This window comes from Xiphophorus hellerii, chromosome 15, assembly GCF_003331165.1.
Source record: "Xiphophorus hellerii strain 12219 chromosome 15, Xiphophorus_hellerii-4.1, whole genome shotgun sequence".
NCBI classification, from domain to species: domain Eukaryota; kingdom Metazoa; phylum Chordata; class Actinopteri; order Cyprinodontiformes; family Poeciliidae; genus Xiphophorus; species Xiphophorus hellerii.
Window position 1 is genome coordinate 18,114,730 of NC_045686.1, and position 17,879 is coordinate 18,132,608.

At 38.9% G+C, this 17,879-nt stretch overlaps 2 protein-coding genes across 3 annotated transcripts; both read left to right on the forward strand.

The window, feature by feature from the left end:
* The first annotated feature begins 234 nt into the window (after positions 1–234).
* On the forward strand, positions 235–10,481 carry fermt1 (FERM domain containing kindlin 1). 2 transcript variants are annotated; one of them, XM_032585135.1, is made up of 16 exons: positions 235–365; positions 1,753–1,906; positions 3,353–3,450; positions 3,887–4,022; positions 4,142–4,282; positions 5,271–5,454; positions 5,534–5,636; positions 5,767–5,874; positions 7,364–7,495; positions 7,679–7,728; positions 8,002–8,126; positions 8,864–8,970; positions 9,070–9,294; positions 9,386–9,510; positions 9,609–9,750; positions 9,861–10,481. In XM_032585135.1, the coding sequence occupies exons 2-16, from the start codon at positions 1,756–1,758 to the stop codon at positions 10,032–10,034; spliced, it is 2,001 nt and encodes a 666-aa protein (XP_032441026.1). In that variant the 5' UTR covers positions 235–365; positions 1,753–1,755; the 3' UTR covers positions 10,035–10,481. The 2 variants fall into 2 exon arrangements, with proteins under 2 accessions (XP_032441026.1, XP_032441027.1); XM_032585136.1 differs by lacking the exon at positions 235–365 and adding an exon at positions 1,117–1,511.
* Positions 10,482–11,184: 703 nt separating this feature from the next.
* trmt6 (tRNA methyltransferase 6 non-catalytic subunit) lies at positions 11,185–17,878 on the forward strand. The gene is made up of 12 exons (XM_032585140.1): positions 11,185–11,489; positions 11,632–11,762; positions 12,337–12,446; positions 12,925–13,016; positions 13,114–13,197; positions 13,287–13,411; positions 13,538–13,708; positions 14,465–14,610; positions 14,699–14,784; positions 15,416–15,518; positions 16,166–16,252; positions 17,069–17,878. The coding sequence occupies exons 1-12, from the start codon at positions 11,383–11,385 to the stop codon at positions 17,216–17,218; spliced, it is 1,392 nt and encodes a 463-aa protein (XP_032441031.1). The 5' UTR covers positions 11,185–11,382; the 3' UTR covers positions 17,219–17,878.
* Position 17,879: the final 1 nt, after the last annotated feature.

Genomic DNA, 17,879 nt, shown 5'->3' on the forward strand with positions numbered 1-17,879 from the left:
ATGAACAGTTAATTGCACTTTAGGCTAATACACTTCCTTTCTACATATTACCTATGTGTTTTGATGGGTTTCAAGCTAGGATTTAACTTTATCTAATAATTTACCTGACTTAACTTACAGAAAGTTTTTAGACTCGAATGACGTTGCTCTTAAATAAACTCACCTGTGTGACTCGTTACTCATCTCGGTAACGTGTGTATTCGGTCACTTCCTCCTACGTTTCCACCTCCTCTCCCTCTCCTACCTGTCTCAACTGGGCGTGTTTTTCTTTTTTTTTTACTTCCGAGGGACCTTTATTCCCCGATTCATTTCGCTTGAAAAGAAATATTCTAAGAATAGTTCACCGGCCGAAAACTTAAGCTAAGGTAAGAGCGCTTTCATATTCAAAGTAACTTCGACGTAACCGCGGTGGGAATAACGTCCCCGTTATGTGCAGCAGGGAATACGCAGCTGCGTTTGATTAGAGCGGGACTCCTCCACACCTGAAGCTACAACCCCATCGTAGGTGTCGCGAATCAGTGTTAGGCCAACAGAAGAGGAAGTACAAGCGCATTACTGGTAGTTTTTAAGCCTCGTCTGGAACTTCAGATTTATGTTCTTGGAAAATGAAAATTGTTCATGTGGAGTTTTAGTGTTATCAAAGATGAGCTGTAAAAGAAGATTAATAGGGTTTGTTATGTATAGTTCTACTTGTGTGTCGTATGCTTTGTATAAAACCAAAAACATTTGATAAGTTGGTATTGGAGGCATCACCAAGTAGGAAATCCATCATGTTCTTTTCAAGCTCTTTTTTTTTTTTTTTTTTTTTTGCTAGTGCAATATTCTGTGTCCCAATTCATCATGCTCTAACACATCTCAACAAGCCTTCCCTCAGCAGGCTCACACTTTAAAACTGTACCCTGCAGCTGCACACTCTACAGCAGCACAAAGAGAATAGAGTGTGTTGATTAAATCTAGCCTCTTTGCAGTACAGTTCCACACAGCACTCCCTTGCAGTGAGCTGTGTGGGACAAGACGGAAACAACGATGATCACATTGCTCTAGGTTGGGTTGTGTCTCTCTCTCTGCGTGTGGGGATGTGTGTGTGTGTGTTTACTCACAGTGTTTCAGACACCTGATTAACAAAGCCTGGTGCAGTGTGGGCTGATTGTTGTTTTCTACATTCCCTCTTGCACCAGATTCGTGTCTCTGCTCGTCACATTCCACAGCCATGCCCTCTGTTCTCCTCCCTCCAGCCGTCTCCCCCTACTTGCACACTTCAAGTCTTTCATTTGTTCTCTTAGTTTATTTAAAATCAGTCAATTGTCCAGTAGATCTGTGCTCTTTTGGAAAGGGAGTTCTCCTTTTTTTGTGTGGTTGTACCACCCTGCTTGTATGTTACACTGCTATTAAAAATGAATTGGCTCATACTGGAGTAGTTAAGGGGGCTGCAGTATCATTGCAGAGACATTGCAGTACAGTGAGACAAAGTTGTTTCACAAGAGGCTGGATACAGACTGCATGCGTCAGTGGTAATGTAAAAGACATTTAATCCACTAGCACCACTAGCAAATAATCCACTAATTATTTTGTTTAATTTTTTTAACCTAAGACTTTTTGTATTTGCTTCCATACAAAATAGCTCAAGGAAAGACATATTTTAATGATGAAAACCTGAAATCTGAGTGCTTTTTTATGTGAATTAAAAAAAAAAAATCAATCCCAAAGCACATAATAATTTATTCTTTGCCTTTTCTGTGTCTTTATAACAAGGCCATGATCAAAGGTTCAGCGATTGAAGAAAAACCATGGCAGCTGTCTATTCAGGTGGATCAGAAACACGGCGACGAGTCCATGAAATTCAAACTCAGCGTGACAGGCGACTTGCACATCGGAGGACTCATGCTTAAGCTGGTGGAAAAAATTAGTAAGTGTCTAAGATAAATAAGAAATCAAACAAGCTGTGTTGATATTTACACATCTAAAAAAAAAAAAAAACCCACAGACATTCTTTTAAAACTGCTTGTGTTCACCATTTAGAACTTAATTTGCTGCTCATGCATGTTGTGTTGAATTTGGCTTGTTTCTGCTGCTGCTGCTGCAACAGCTGTGTTTGTCAAGCCGCGCCTCTGTTTGCACTGTGTTTCTCTACAACGCCGTGCCATTGTTCAGTCACAATGCATCGGCATGTGTAGCCTTAGGGGGCAAAGTATATTCAGAGCCTTATCTGATTTCTTTCTGCAGTCCTCTGTAAAGATAGTGGAGCTCATGAACGTAATGTACGAGGGGACTTTTTTCGTGAGGTGGTTTAAAAATCATGAGACATGAGAAGATGACTAAACGTCACGTCATCAGCAGATGGATTTAAGCCCAGTATTACAAGATGATATCAGGTAGACTCATTAAACCACGCCACCTACACACCAGTGGGTACAAAGAGTATTTCTGCTGCTTGCAGTTTTAAAGCACAACTCCAAATAATGAGCGGGTCAAATAAAGAGTGGTAATTCATGTAAACTGGCAGGCTGGGCAAGAAGTCTTGTCTAAAGTCTGCCTCAAGTCAAGTACAGGACACACCAAGCAAGAAGGTTTTCTTTTCAGGCGAGACCAAAATGGGAACTTTTTGACATATGTGAACTGCTATGTGTGGGTGAAAACTAACACTGCACACCAATCTGAACTCCTCGGAATATTGTGGCAACATTATGCCACGGATATATGGAAGTTGGTTAATGAAGGATGACCCTATGAAGCTAAGTGGGTCATCCAGGTTGAAAACTTGTTAGAAGTTGCAACTTTTGGCAGTACAATGATGACCCAAAACACGCAGGTAGAGCTACAAAGGAATGGTCTAGATACCGTGTTTTTGAATGGCCCAGTCAATGTTTATAATTAAACCCAGTTAGAATCTGTGGTTAGTAAATTGATTTTCACATGTCCTTTCCATTTGGTTTGACTGCGCTAAAGGCAGATGTGCGAAAGTTGTAGAGACATGCCCGGAAAGTCTTGCAACTGCAGGAGCAAAAGGTGGTTCTACAAAATACTGACTTAGGAAATAAGGAAACAATGTGTGCCTTTATTCCATCTTGACAAATGGGCACTACTTTGTGTTGGTCTAACACATAAAATCCAATTAAAGTGCATTGAAGTTAGTAATGTGACAAAATGGAAAGGTAATTTAATAATTTTGTAAAGGATTGTTTAAGTTATGCCTGATCCAGATTTCACTGAGCTAATAAATAATTTGAACTACTAAACTAAGTTACTGAACCCTCATTTATACAAGAGATAAAAGGATTTCAGATCCTACGTGTTATTCTGCAAAATGTTGCATGATAGTAAGATTAAATCTAGATTATGCGTTTGCCTACAGAGACTCAGCAGGACTGGTCCGATCATGCGCTGTGGTGGGAACAGAGGAAATGCTGGCTGCTCAAAACTCACTGGACATTGGACAAATGTGGGATCCAGGTAAACCGAATGAAATGGCAATTCACAGTTCTTGAAGTTTCTCTGAAGTGTGTGCAAGCAGTCGGAGAGCTATCTCCTTGGGAATGCCTCTTTAGTCAAAGCATAATAGATAAATCATGTGTGTGCTTGCAGGCTTGAAATGTGTGGAGTTGTTATTTATAGCTGACCTTGGAGGCTACTAAGCAAAATCATATCCGCCTTCCAACAGTGATAGCTCATTTATAACTGTTTAGTGGCGCAAGAACCGTCTCATGTTGACATTTATGTCCCAATTGTTTTACCGTGGTTGTTTAATAGCGCACATAAAGGAAAAATAAAATGTTTACCATGGCAGACCCATATATTTCAAATAATTCCAAAATGAAATTCAATAAATATGTTCAAGAAAAGTTTCTTTTGTTTTTTCATCCAAACTTTGTGTAACTTTCGTCCACAGGCTGATGCCTTTCTGCGCTACACTCCCCAGCACAAACCACTGTTGCTACAGCTGCCCAATATGAAAACCATCAGAATGACGGTCTCCTTCTCCAGTATGGTGTTCAAGGCGGTGGAGGAAATCTGCAGAATTCTCAGTTAGTTTATGTGGTTCCTGAACATGGGATTTTCCTGTCCTAATAAAAAATAAATAAAAATCAGGACACATTCTACTTTGCATATTCTTCCTGATCGCTCACAACTTTTCTTCTTGTAGATATCAGAAGATCAGAGGAACTCTCTCTGCTGAAGCCTCCTGAGGATTGGAGCAAGAGGAAAAAGAAGAAAGACAAGAACTCTCCTGAGGAGGACATCTGGGACATATGGGACGCACTTAACGTAGGACAAGGAGGAACAGGTGCTTCAGATTTTATATGCTGGAACACATTAGGTTCTGCTCAGGTGCAACAGGATAGCAATTAGATCTAAAAGTGGTGTGAAACGATGTGAGAGCATTTATGTCTAAAGGATAGTTATCTTTTCTTTCAAAACGGTGCAATAAATATATATTTAAATCCAATAAATTTGTAAAAGGTTGACTAAATGTTAGGCTTAATGATTTGATGCTCCAGTGTCTAAATTCAGCGTTACTGATCAACAGAATTTTATGGGGGGGGTTTTTTTCCCTTTCCTTTACACAGTTTATGCACCAAGACTCAACCATAGCTTAGTTTTGGGTTGTAACAATACTTTACGAATAGTATTTTACGCCCTGAAACATTGCTCCATCCATTAACCCCAAAATTAACAAAGTAAAGTACAACTGTAAACCTACCAAGACATGGTCGTCAACCTAAACTGATAGACAAAGCAAAGAGAGCAATAGTCAGAGAAGCAACCAAGAGGTCCATGGTTACTCTGGAGGAGCTTGAGTTGGAGAATCATTCGACGTGAAAGCTATTAACTATGTACACTTCAACTCTAGTCTTATTCGAAGAGACTAAATCTGAACATGCAGAATGCTTTGTATGGAGGGAACCCCACACCGCACCCTAAACAAACTGAACCCACCTTGAAACATGGTGGTGGCAGCATTATGATGTGAGGGTGCTTTTGTTTAGCGTGAACAGTATGCTAGTTAGAGCTAATGTGATGATGTTAGAATTTAAAACTTCAGGTATAAAGGAAGCAGCTGTTGCCTTTACATGGTCATCATGCTTTGAACTGTTCATGTCAAATGTTTGTTGTCAGTGTTACTTTTTCATTAAGAATTTTGTTTTCTGTATTCATTTCTGCTAGCATACACCAGACGGCTAATCTAGACTCCTTCGAATTTAAGTTAATAGGACGTTAAGTTAAATCTTACTTTATTTCCCACAATCTCACTGCGATTTTTAATAAATTAGGCCCTATGTACAATAAGACGATGACGGCAACCTATGACCCAGAGAACGGGATGCCCATGTCTGCCACCAGCCTATGGTTTGGAGAAAACCCCTTAGCTGAGTCTCAGCCAAACCTACCGCCTGCGGAACTGAGCAAGATATACAAGCCGCTGTCGCATGTGGACAAAGCAGAGAACAACGCAGGGTAAAATCAGAAACCCTTCGTCTCGATTTATTTGTATTTTTTATCCCCACATCATCTGACTGCTTGTTGTGATCGACAGGTGGCTCGACTCGGCTCGCTCACTCATGGAGCAGGACATTCAGGATGACGACAAGCTGTTACTTCGCTTCAAGTACAATGTCTTCTTTGATCTCAACCCTAAAGTAAGATGGTGTTTTCCATTGGAAAAAAACAAAACAAAAAAAACTTGCATTTTATGTTGGAAATTCCCTGAAACAAAGAATGAAATGTGTAAACGCGAGGTTGTCGTCTGCGTGTTTGTTTGTATTTCAGTACGATGCTGTCAGGATAACCCAGCTGTACGAACAGGCCCGGTGGGCCATCATGCTGGAGGAGATAGACTGCACCGATGAGGAAATGCTGATGTTCGGTTCTTTACAGGTGAACCTGATGCCTACACAGTTATTACAGTAATTGCACAAGTTGATAAAATAGCTGAAGAATGTTGGTGCGTTTCCATTTTGCGTTGTAGTTAATCGCAAATTGCAAATAAATACTATTATAAGAATATAAACATTCACTTTATAATTTAACAAATATGAAAAAGTACATCTGGTATCCCAATTTACTGCATATTTCTTGATTTAGATGACATTTTTTTCTTAACACCTTTCACCGTTAATGCTCTCTTATAAAAGGTACCCCTCTTTTTATTTTCTAACAAATCACCCATTTGTCTTACAAGATAACCATCTCAAGGTAACAGAAGAAGTGCAGTGTACAGTGCCTTGCAGAAGCGCTAAAACTTGTCGATCACAGTGTTTTTATGGGAGATTTATTATATTAAACAGAAGTCGAATCCATGTTCAAATGAGCTGACAAAAGCAATTGATTACAGTGGATCAAACTTAATTTTTGATGTTTGTTAAAAAAAAAAAAAAAGGAAATTAATGCATACTTTTCATTATATGGCACAATCATTCACCCATTTGTGCTGTTCTACCAGAGCGTGATTGTAACATGAAAAAATGGCAAAAGGTTTAAGGGTATGAATACTTTTAAAGGGGAATTGTATGGGTTCTTTGTTGGCCTTTGATAACTAACATGATATAAATAGAAAATAATTGATATTGAAAAACACAAATTTCGTGGTCTGTATGGTTTTTTTTTCTTCTCATGGGCTAAATAAGAAAAGACAACATTTAGATCCATGGAGACTCTTGTACAATTCAGGCAAATTTGTTAAAAAGGTCAGAATATGGGTTATTAAAATGTAAATGTACAACAGAAAATTACACAGCACAACCTATTAACATGGAATTTACACAGCGGGGGTTGCTTTTAAACTTGCACTGGAAATAAATTATTACGACTCTGTTTCATGCTAGTTTATCAATATGCATGATTGTTCCTTAGGGCTGCAGCAAATTGAACCAAATTGGGAGTACATTGTTTTTAGGCCTTGAAGCGCAAAATGAAGGGTACTGAGTTTGGTATGTAAATATGTGAATAGACCTGTTTGGACATGTGTTAAATCACACTGTGTGAGAAGACAAGACAAAGGGAGAGACCAGAATGCAGACATGAAAATGAGTAACTTAATCTTGTACATTAATAATTTTTGCTCTCCCACAAAAAGTGCTTAAAGAATCCGATAATTACCTAAAGTTTTAAATCTAATCTTCCCTGTAAACAAACCTCAGCCATCCTCGGCTCTTATTCCATGGCAAAGATTAAGAAAACAGTAAATCTAATAGAGTGTATCTTGACCTACACGCTACTACAAAGGCTGACATGGACAAACAGTTCTCTTGACTCATGCCAGTCTTTTTTAATTACTACATTAGTCCCATGACAGAAACTCCTTGGGATTTTGTAAATGAGAGAACTCTTCCATTTCTCTAATAAAAAAAATTTATATCTTTCTCAGTATCACATTTGCAAACTGACCATGTCAACTGAGCCGCTGGAGAACTCCAGTGAGCCAGAAATCGATGAAGTAGAGGCTGCCCTGTCTAACCTGGAGGTGACACTTGAAAGTGGACACACGGACCGAATTCTGGTAAATAGATGTTTGTGAACTGTCAACCACTGTTGTGAAAGCCAAGTAAAAAATGTTGTCTTATTTTAGTCTTTAGTTCCAGCAGAACATTTGGTTTCAAATTGCTACTATTAGGTATGACTCTACTAATTTGTTCCGAGATGATGTAAAACAGTGACTGAATTTTGTTTTTCCTGCCTCCAGGAGGACATTACAGACATTCCAAAGCTGGCAGACACCCTGCGGCTATTCAGGTAAAAAATCTCCTTCAAGCATCATTACTGAGGCTTGTCGCTACCATTTTTTGCTTGGTTTGTGTTTACACATCTGTAGGGGCAGTACAACTAAGTCACATTTATTTGCTTATCTTTTGTAGATAAATGGAATATCATTCACATGCATGTCTTGGTTTGTTTTAACAAATTAAGCAGCTTTGAGAGCATTTGGGATTTATTAAATAAATATTTCAATCTTATAAGCTGTTCATGTTGTTTGGGTTCCACTGGTGTCTGTGTCTGTCAAAACAGGCCCAAAAGATTGACCCTGCGACCATACAAAGAGTACTGGTTTGTGTTCAAGGACACCACTATCTCCTATTTTAAGAGCAAGGAAGCCGCCAGCGGAGAACCAATCGAGCAGTTTCAACTCCGAGGTCAGTGGTTAAAAGAATTAGAAACTAATTTATTAGCACTTTGAATTTGAATTTATGCCATTGATGTGCAGGGTCACAGAAACTGGGAAAGTCCTAGCTTTGTTTTTGGGTTTTTTTTCAGTTTTATTCTAGAAAAAATATATATTTGAAAAATTATTTCAACATAGAGATTTCAGCTGAATACATATCTTTATTTGACAGTTTCTTGCAAAGTATTCATACCACTAGACATTACAACAGCAGATGTCAATGTGTGCATCTTTTGCGAGAGACCAACACAAAGGGAAGCATAATTGTGAAGTGTAGGAAATCTACAAAATTTAAAAAAAAACAACTTTTAAAACATTCTGTAGTGAACCCATTTAACTCTGATACCCCTAAAAAGAATCCAGTGAAATCAGCTGTCATAATTATTGAGTAGAGGCCACCTTTGTGAATTTTAATATCTGCTGTTAGAAAGATTCAGATGTTCGATAGATAACATCAGTAAACAACAAGCATTATGAACACTGCAGAAAACGTTAGAAAGGTCAGGCATAAAAGCTGCATTAGACTGAAAACACAACTGCCAAGAATTGGTCGTATATTTAAATTAAAGGCAAGAAGAGCTTTAATCAGTCGTTAGGCTTGGTGTAACTCTAGATGTAAGGTAGAGATTCACAGCTAAAGTGGAAAGTTTGTTGCCAGGGCAACTATTAGACATTGCTGTATTACATTTCTTCAACTTAAATTAACAGGATGTGAGGTGGTCCCAGATGTCAATGTCACAGAGAAAAAGTTCGGCATCAAACTCCTGCTTCCAGTCGCCGACGGGATGAATGAAGTGTACATCCGATGCGATAATGTAAAAGCCCACTGGCTTCCCTAAGCGTTTCACTGTATCTATTTTAAAAAAGGACCTTACACAAGTATCTCTTCATGAATTTTTTTCTCTCCTGTGTAGGAAACACAATATGCTAAGTGGAAAGCTGCATGTATCCTAGCCTCTAAAGGCAAAACAATGGCATACAGCTCCTACAAGACAGAAGTGAAAAACATCCAGTCTTTTTTGCAAATGAAGAGCCTGGCGCCCCCGCCTGGTCAGGCAACTCCAGACCTTGATGCCATGGAAATGAATGCAGAATGTTTCGTTTCCCCTCGCTATTCCAAGAAGCACAAGACCAAGCAGGTTTGCTTGACAGATGCCTCAAATTTATCAGATTTTACCAGCAGCTATGCTAAATTTTATTGCTAAATCTGCTTTGCATGGTTGCGTCAAGCTGACAGCACGGATCCTGGAGGCCCAACAGAACATAGCAAAGCTGTCCTTGATGGAGGCCAAGTTGCGCTTTATCCAGGCCTGGCAGTCTCTTCCAGAATTTGGCATCAACTACTACATTGTCAAGTAGAGTGCAAATATTTTTGTTTTACAACGACTGTGCAACTGGGGTCATGTTTTACTTAAACCGTATATTTTGAATATTCTATTTACTTGCATTTCAGATTCAAAGGTAGCAAGAAGGATGAAATTCTGGGGATTTCATATAACCGCATGATTCGTATTGACATGTCCTCTGGCATGCCTGTCACCACATGGAGGTTTGCCAACATGAAGCAATGGAACGTCAACTGGGAAATAAGACAAGTGAGACTTCATTCCTCATATAGAATGTTAACGTTTTGGAGTGTTTACTCCCACACAACACTGCTTCATGGGATTAAAATAAATCAGTAATATGTTGCATGTAATTTCAGGTGACCATAGAATTTGACCAGAACGTGGTAATAGCCTTCTGCTGTGTGAGCTGCGACTGCAAGGTGGTCCACGAGTTCATTGGTGGTTATATCTTCCTCTCCACACGTTCAAAAGACCAGAATGAAACACTAGATGAAGAACTGTTCCTTAAACTTACCGGAGGCCAAGAATGACCCAAGAAGTACATGATTGTCCATTTTGTACTGAAGTTCTTGTTCACATTAGCATGAAACTACCACTACAATATTAACTATAAGCCTTGAACAAACTACTGCAAAAGAAAACAGTCGGCATCACAGACACATATTGTCCTTCACAGAACCATTTAGTGGGTTTTGCCACTTTTTTTGTCATTTATGCACAAAATAATGATGTCAATGTAATTATGTTTGGATTGTCTTTCTAAAACGTGGATGAGCTGATGTGTGACAAGCTAGCTCTTTTTTTAATGTCAAATATTTCTTAAAGTGACAAAATTTGAAAACATTGCAGAGCCTTAAGTTGAATTATGTTCCATTCTTCCTCAAAATGTGTTTATTTCCTTTTATTAATCAGTTTTGTTGAGCTGTGTTTACAATGATGAAATATAAAATGTCTTCTACTACTTACTTTGAAACAGATTATTTGTCTTCTGATTATTTCTCCCACTACAGAGTTGAAACAAGATATTGACATACACTATATTCAGTGCCTGACATGAAATCATAATAAATTTCTGTTTTAGGTCAACTAGGATTATTAAAATTATCTATATTTGATAGTTGAAAGAGTATGATAGTAACTAACAGAAGGATTTGGATGAAATGTTTTGGGTAACAAAATATAATGAATATAAAATCATTATATTTATTCATATCAACTTTAAAGCTGCCCCAGCATAAAGCCAAATGCATCTCTAACTGCAGTCTATTAGAGAAATATACAAATTTAACGTCAGAAATAAATGTGTGAAAACTTTGTAATTATATATTTAGGAATAAATAAATGCCCCCAAAATAATATAGTTTAATTTGTTTATTTTATTTACCTGTTGGACATCAACACAAATGAGCATATATTTAACTAATGTCTCTTGCCTGTTTAAATATTACAGTTGGGAAAAAAAAATTTTCCTAGAGGAAAAATTACACATAAAGTATTTCTCCTATAGGAAAAATGATTTATTATTTTATATTCCTACTCTGTTCAGTTTTAGCTCAAAGGAACCTGCGGTGGTCTTTTTTTTTTTTCTTCCGTTTAGCTCGTACCTCGCGCCTATTGGACGGAAATATGACTGGCGTTCACTCGGCCAATCAGTGGCACTTATTCTGAAACGTCATTCCGCGTTTGTTTTACGCGTCATTGGAGGCTAGGGAAGTGAAAGCTAACACGTGTGAATGTCAATTTAAGACATTTTTGTTTACGGCTCAGGATAATTCAGTGCCTTTTTATGCCTCCACTTATTTAGAGCGCTTTTAAAGATTAAGCTGAAGGCCGCGTTTCTCCAGCAGCTGTGTTTTGAGCTGCTTTACATAGTTTATCATGGCTCACAACGAAGATGATGATTATGAGTACAGAATCAAAGAGGGAGACCACATAGTGTTAAAACGAGGGGACGTCTACAAAGCGGTGCAAATTCAGCGGAAGAAGTAAGTGAAATGTTGATATAAACTGGGAAGCAACAGCTTCAGTTTATTATGTGATAAACTCTTATAGATAGGGGTACGCTGAGTTTATCTGGTGCTGGAGTGAATGATGACGATTGACAGGATTTGGCTGGTTTACTCACAGAAAGGTGATCTTTGAGAAGCAGTGGATCTTGCTGGATAACGTAGTGGGACATCTGTACGGCACCACATTTGAGATTGCCTCCGGAGGAACATTGCAACCAAAGGAAGACAAGGAAACGGGAAGTTCCACAGGTGTGCATTACATTCTCAGCCATTGTGAGGTCACTTCGGTTTGTGTTTTTATTTCACCTCCCTCCTTTTTTTTTTTTTTTTTTGTATGCCATTTTCAAGCAATTATTAGCTAACTTTCATTTTTCTCCCCATGCCAAATATCCAAATTGGTAGATTTACACTAACCTTTCTTTGTCAAGCTGAAAACTGAAATTCTGAAGAAATTTCAAAACTAGGGAATGAAGAAAATATGCAAATCAAATAAGACTGGTAGTGAATAAAATAAATCTGTATAAAATAGAAGTGAACTCACAAAAAAATAGGATCAAGTTGCTTCATTTAGTTTTAAAGGCGTATGAAGGAATTATTGTGATGCATTCGTCAGAATTGACAACCTGGCCAAATTTGTAAATTTCCATCAACAAAGTCACATTTACACAAAATATTAAATTCAAAATGGAGAAAATCTGTCTTTGCATCCAGCTATTTCTAATACCCCTTTACAGGTTCCGTAAATATAAACATGCTTAAATGCAGAGATCCTGTTGAGCCTTTGTTTTAACTGTGTTTCACTGTCTCTCCGTGTGGCTCCTAGATGTGAAGGTGGCAGGTACAGACAACAGAAACATCGTCGATGATGGGAAATCACAGAAACTCACCCGAGACGACATTGAGACGATGAAAGAGCAAGGTCTGAAGAACGAGGTACAAATGTAACTTGAACAAAGTTACTGAGCCGTTCATCTCTAAAAATCCACAAATACAGCAATCGCATTTCCTCGTTTATGAGGGCGATTATAGCTCACTCAGCGATTCTTCTTTCTTGCTCACCTAAAGATGTAGAAGAAGAGCCAGAAAAAAACTAATCAACGACAACAGTCACGAAATGCTTATTGTCATTTCTTGACATAAGCGTTCAGCTCTAATTTTTAAGTCTTGGTTCTTCAGTATCAGCTCCCAAGGATATTGTTGCCAATGTGACCCATTTCTGTCAAGGTCTGGCACATTTACTAATCTGAAAAAGGTCAGACTTTCATTTTCCAGGTAATCAATCCCCAATCAGAATTGGTCAAGCATAAAATCGTCTGATATTGATCACCAACTGATTTCTCAGCGTATATTTGGTTAGTAATGAACTGAAATGATGAGAGTTAATGCATTATTTATTTTGTGTGTACCTCAGGAAATCATTCAGCAGCTCATAGATAACAGTTCAACATTCAATAATAAGACTGGATATGCCCAGGATAAGTATATTAAGAAGAAGAAGAAAAAGTGAGTCACAAACACTCAAAACGGTTGCAGGCATCAATCAGTGTAATGTGTTAATGTTCCTGGTCTCATCGCCTGTCCTCGTCTCATTCCCTCCCAGGTATGAAAACACGGTGACGGTTCTGAAACCAACCTGCCGCATCATAGCCATGATGTACCACGGCCGCGAACCAGGGAAGATCTGGTGAGACTGCAGGCTGAAAATCGGCAGAGTTTTGAGCGGATTAAATGTCGGTTTGATTGCAACGGTGTGTGCGTTTCCATGTGATGCAGCCATCTGCGGTATGACACACTGGCACAGATGTTGACTCTGGGAAACATCCATGCTGGCAGTAAAGTTCTAGTGTTCGAGACCTGTGCTGGACTTGTGCTGGGAGCCATCATGGAGAGAATGGGAGGCAGGTTTTCTTTAACAAGCTGTGTGCACCATCCACCTTGTAAAGATTTCAGCTGTCTTTGCGGACTTTGACCGAAGCCTTTCTTTTGCCCTTTATGTAATTACTTTCTCTTCCCTCCCCGTCCAGGCTACGGCTCGGTGATTCAGATGTACCCAGGAGGTGGGCCGGTCCGGGCGGGGGTGGAGTGTTTCGGCTTCCCCGCACATTTTCACGATATGCTGCATGAGTTTCCCATCTGCCGCGTCAACGCTTTGCTGGCAAGCACACTGGACACCAGTGCCAAAGACCCCACTGCTGGTTGGGCATTCTTTTATAATTTTTGACAGATTTACTACAAATTAGAGCTGAACTGCCAATGACAGCCAGGATTTATATATCTTTTTTTCTTTTCTTTTTTTTTTTTTTTTACTTACGCAGCTCTACAAAACATGTTCATAACCTTTCAAGTTTTTCTCACTTTGTCACATCACAGCCACAAACTTCACAGTGGCTCCTCCAGAAAATGTTCACAAGGGCGGCCAGATCAGGCCAGTACAATTTTTAGGGGCGGGGCACAGCTAAAAGAAAAAAAAAATCTATATGTAATTTATTCATATTAATACTTTTATTATTCTATTTTTAATGTTATTAATGTATATATTTATTTATTGGGTTGGCTGGGGAGCCAGTAGGGTGGCCACTGAAACTTCAATGTATTTTATTGGATGTTTGTCTATAAATACAAAATGATGCATAGTCATAAAATAGAACACAAACTGATTGAATTACCTTCTGTTGTTTGCTTACCATCTTTGCAGAGATATGCATTAAAACCTATAGTACCTGCTATGATCAAAATATACTGCAGATGCTCAGCTACCGTGTTTTTAAAAACCTCCCTATCTAATGTGTTTAGGTTTGATTACTTTTAGAAGGTAAAAGTGAGTCATTTTCATTGTTCTGTTCTCAGTATTGCTTAGCTTGACTTCCCAGTTCAGAATCCTCACTCTGTTGCCCTAAATTGTCTCCATTTATTTATGTGGTTGCTGTGCTTTATCTCTTCCAACAATGCAGAAGAAAAGAGCTTGAATGCGGCTGCAGAGCAGGAGCAAATCCAGCCTGAGGCAGAACAGCAGGAAGGCAGGATGGAGACAAACACCGGCGACGACGACGGCCAAGACCGGGAGAAACTCGAGAGGGAGAAACGCCAAGAAGCAAAAGTATTTTAACGCTATGCCTTATTCTGCTAATTATCTATCAAATAAAAGCGATGTGTGTTTTGTAACTGGAATGCATTTCCACTTTTAGGCTCAGGAAAGGAAGGTGAAGCTGGAGGAGAAGCGCCGGAAGCTGGCGGCCGCAGCTGCCCTGCTGGAAGGCAGAAACGCTGACGGGTTGGTCTCCGATTCTTCGCCTCTGCGTTCAGATTCGTTTCTCTGCAGCACTCTGCTTCTGTCAGCAGCAGCCTCCTCCTCCTGTCCTGGCTCCGCGTACCAAGCAGATGCCATTACGACACATTCACACAGGGGAACAATTATGAATGATTAAATCATTAACTATGTCCATAATAGTCGTAAAAAAAAAAAAATTCGCCTTTCTCTGGGCTCGAAGTGATTACCGTGCAGTGCTCTTCCAAGGTGAACAAATTGATTGCTTTGTAGTTAACTCCCACGTTAAATAAAAGACCTTATAGCTTTTATGATTGATGGCTGAGCTATAAGAAGCTGACATCTCTGCCAGAAGTACAAGTATTGATCTTGTTCGCTCATAGACTTTTCTATAACATACAGGCTTTACTGGAAGCTATAAACAATAAACAGAGCACAGTTTTCCTCGCTGTCCTAAATCAGCCTTTTCGACGGCTTCTCGTGCAGCTGTAAGATGGTTTGTGGGTGTTGTGTTGCTTGAAGCACTGATGAGCTGAATTACCATCTTGCCTTGTTGCACATTTCCAATTACAGAATGTGCTGTTGACATGTATGCTTGATCATCTGTTTTTTTTTTTTTTTCCCCCCTTGCTTGCAGGTTGGTGATAGCGAGTCAGTTTCACCCTTGTTCTGTTCTCTTGGGCTTGATTAAATTCCTCTCCCCTTCTCGGCCTTTTGTAGTCTTCTCTCAGTTCAAAGAGGTAAGAAAATTCATGTCTCAGTTTCTTCTTCTTAAGAATAAATGTTTATGTTGCAAAGATATTCGTATCCCTTGGACTAGAACTGGCCTTTACGGAGGACGAAAGTCCTGAAAAGTCCCTTTGCAATTGTAAAAAAAAAAAATGAACCCTGCACATCATCTTGAACACACCATCCTCAGTGTGGAACATGGTGGTGGCAACGTCATGCTGTAGGGATGCAGAGGAGAATGGAGATAATTTTTTTCGTCTTTAGATGTGCAAAGCTAGTGGAGATATACCCCTCAAAAAACTTGAAGTTACACTTTTCAGAGGTTTATTCACAAAAGGTCTGTTTTACTTATTTATTTTTTTCCTATGTTAAAATCCCACACTATTTTATGTTGCTCTGTCACATTAAAATACATTGAGGTTTCTATTTCTAATGTGACAAACCAGAAAAGTTCAAGATGTATGAGTAATTGTGTCTTTTGAGGATAATTTACTATAGGAGAACAATTTCTAATAAGAGCTGCAGATGGAAACGATACACCGTTCTGTTTTTTCAGAAGTCTGGCTCAATATCACTTGACTTCCTGTGAACGTATTAATTCATGTATTTTCTTATTTAAATCCTTCGTTTTTGTTCTTTTCTGACTCAACGTCTTCAGACACTTATTGAGTGCTACACAAAGCTAAAGGAACAAGGTGGGACTGTCAACCTCATGCTCACCGACACCTGGCTCAGGCATTACCAGGTAAATGCTGCCACCGTGAATAAATACTGTATTGTTTGGCGTAAAATCCAGTTGGATCAGATTCAGTGTTTTACTTGTCAGGGTTCCTACATACAATTCATTCTAGGCAGTTTCCTGATCTGAATATGTAATGAAAAGAGTTTGTGAATTCCTGTATATAGTTATTTTACGTAAGGACCTTTATTCCCTATGCAGTTGTCTGCCTGATCAAATCAAAATCAGCATTTCTAATAGGAACCTGCAGCTATCAGATTGCTTTTCTTATTGTTTTTTATTAGAAAAATGAACATCTACCCATCCTCTGTAGATTTGTCTATCTAATAATCCATGTATCCACTGTAAGCCACGGTGAACCTTTATTTCCATTTCAAAATGGACCAAAATTTACTGAGAAATGTGTGAGTACATCTAAATTGTAGAATTCTGCATCAAAAATATGTAGGAAAAATATGTTATTTTTAATGGTCTCCAATTGTATAATTTTGCACTTCTGATGTTTGGTTTAAGCCAACATTAGCTCCATTGGTTTGCAGAGCAGTTAGTCATATTTGTAAGCATATCACGAAGTGTCCTAATAATTTCTGCATTTAGTGGTAGAATTAGCAAATCGACTGTAAAACATATGATGAAACATCAAGCTTAATCATTACTTCTCATTTTCTGTCACCTCGTTAATCTTTTTACACTTGTGTAAATACTCCATTCCAAGCGTAAGAAACTTTTCTTTGCGCCAGTTTGAGGTACAAAGTAGACAACAGGCGGACTTGTTTCTCCCAGAGTTAATTCCTCCCGACTTGTCCCTTTCTTTGTCTCCAGGTGTTGCCTGACAGGACCCATCCTCTGCTCCTGATGAGCGGGGGCGGGGGCTACCTCCTCTCAGGGACAACCGTGGCCACGGACCACTCCGAACCGGCGGCTGAGGAACCAGCTCCAAAGAGACAAAAAGTGAAAGACTCCGAGGGGTAAACGCACGCAGAAGGATCAGATCTTCTCCGAGGCACGTTGGTGTCACCTGCAGGGATTTTGCTTCAGACTCTGTCGAACCGAAGTGACACTTCTGCAGAAAAGGAGACTGGGTGTCTGGTTTGTATTCATCAGAACACCTTCTCCTGTCTTTGTCCTCAGATCAGCTGAGAGGTAAAGTGTAACCCTAAAAAAACGGGTCATCTCAGCTCCATGTGCTCCTTTATGTAAGAGATGGCTGAATTCATTTCTTTTAAGTGACAAGTTTGTGTTGTATCCCTTCACAGCTATTGCTAAAGCTGTTGTATTTTATTTAGTAACTTGCTATACAATTCAGTTGCTAATGTAGGTTTATTTTATCTACTTCAATGAAAATCACTGGAAAATAAACGGTGGAATGTGAACCGCATTAATTCTGGAAATAAATTCGACTTTAATTTGGTCCCAGGGATAAATCGTTTTGGGTTTTTTTGTTTGTTTTTTTTTATTGAGTGCAAACAGAATGAGAGCCATCAAATACATTTAAATAATTTGTCTCTGTTAATATTTTTCATATCATCACAAAACGTATTTAAACATCCAAGCCGTTCCCATGCTGTTTTAATTTTGACGTAACATCACAAATACATCAAATAAAGCAGGTAGGATGTGAACTTTCTTGCAG

Bases quoted from the DNA above. Each gene is read 5' to 3' on its own strand.
- fermt1 (XM_032585135.1), top strand. From the start codon at position 1,756: ATGATCAAAGGTTCAGCGATTGAAGAAAAACCATGGCAGCTGTCTATT. The intron at 5,455-5,533 runs GTAAAATCAGAA...TGTGATCGACAG, and splicing joins AAAGCAGAGAACAACGCAGG to GTGGCTCGACTCGGCTCGCT. The intron at 8,971-9,069 runs GTAAAAGCCCAC...TCTCCTGTGTAG, and splicing joins TGTACATCCGATGCGATAAT to GAAACACAATATGCTAAGTG.
- trmt6 (XM_032585140.1), top strand. From the start codon at position 11,383: ATGGCTCACAACGAAGATGATGATTATGAGTACAGAATCAAAGAGGGA. The intron at 12,447-12,924 runs GTACAAATGTAA...TGTGTACCTCAG, and splicing joins AGCAAGGTCTGAAGAACGAG to GAAATCATTCAGCAGCTCAT. The intron at 14,611-14,698 runs GTATTTTAACGC...TTCCACTTTTAG, and splicing joins AGAAACGCCAAGAAGCAAAA to GCTCAGGAAAGGAAGGTGAA.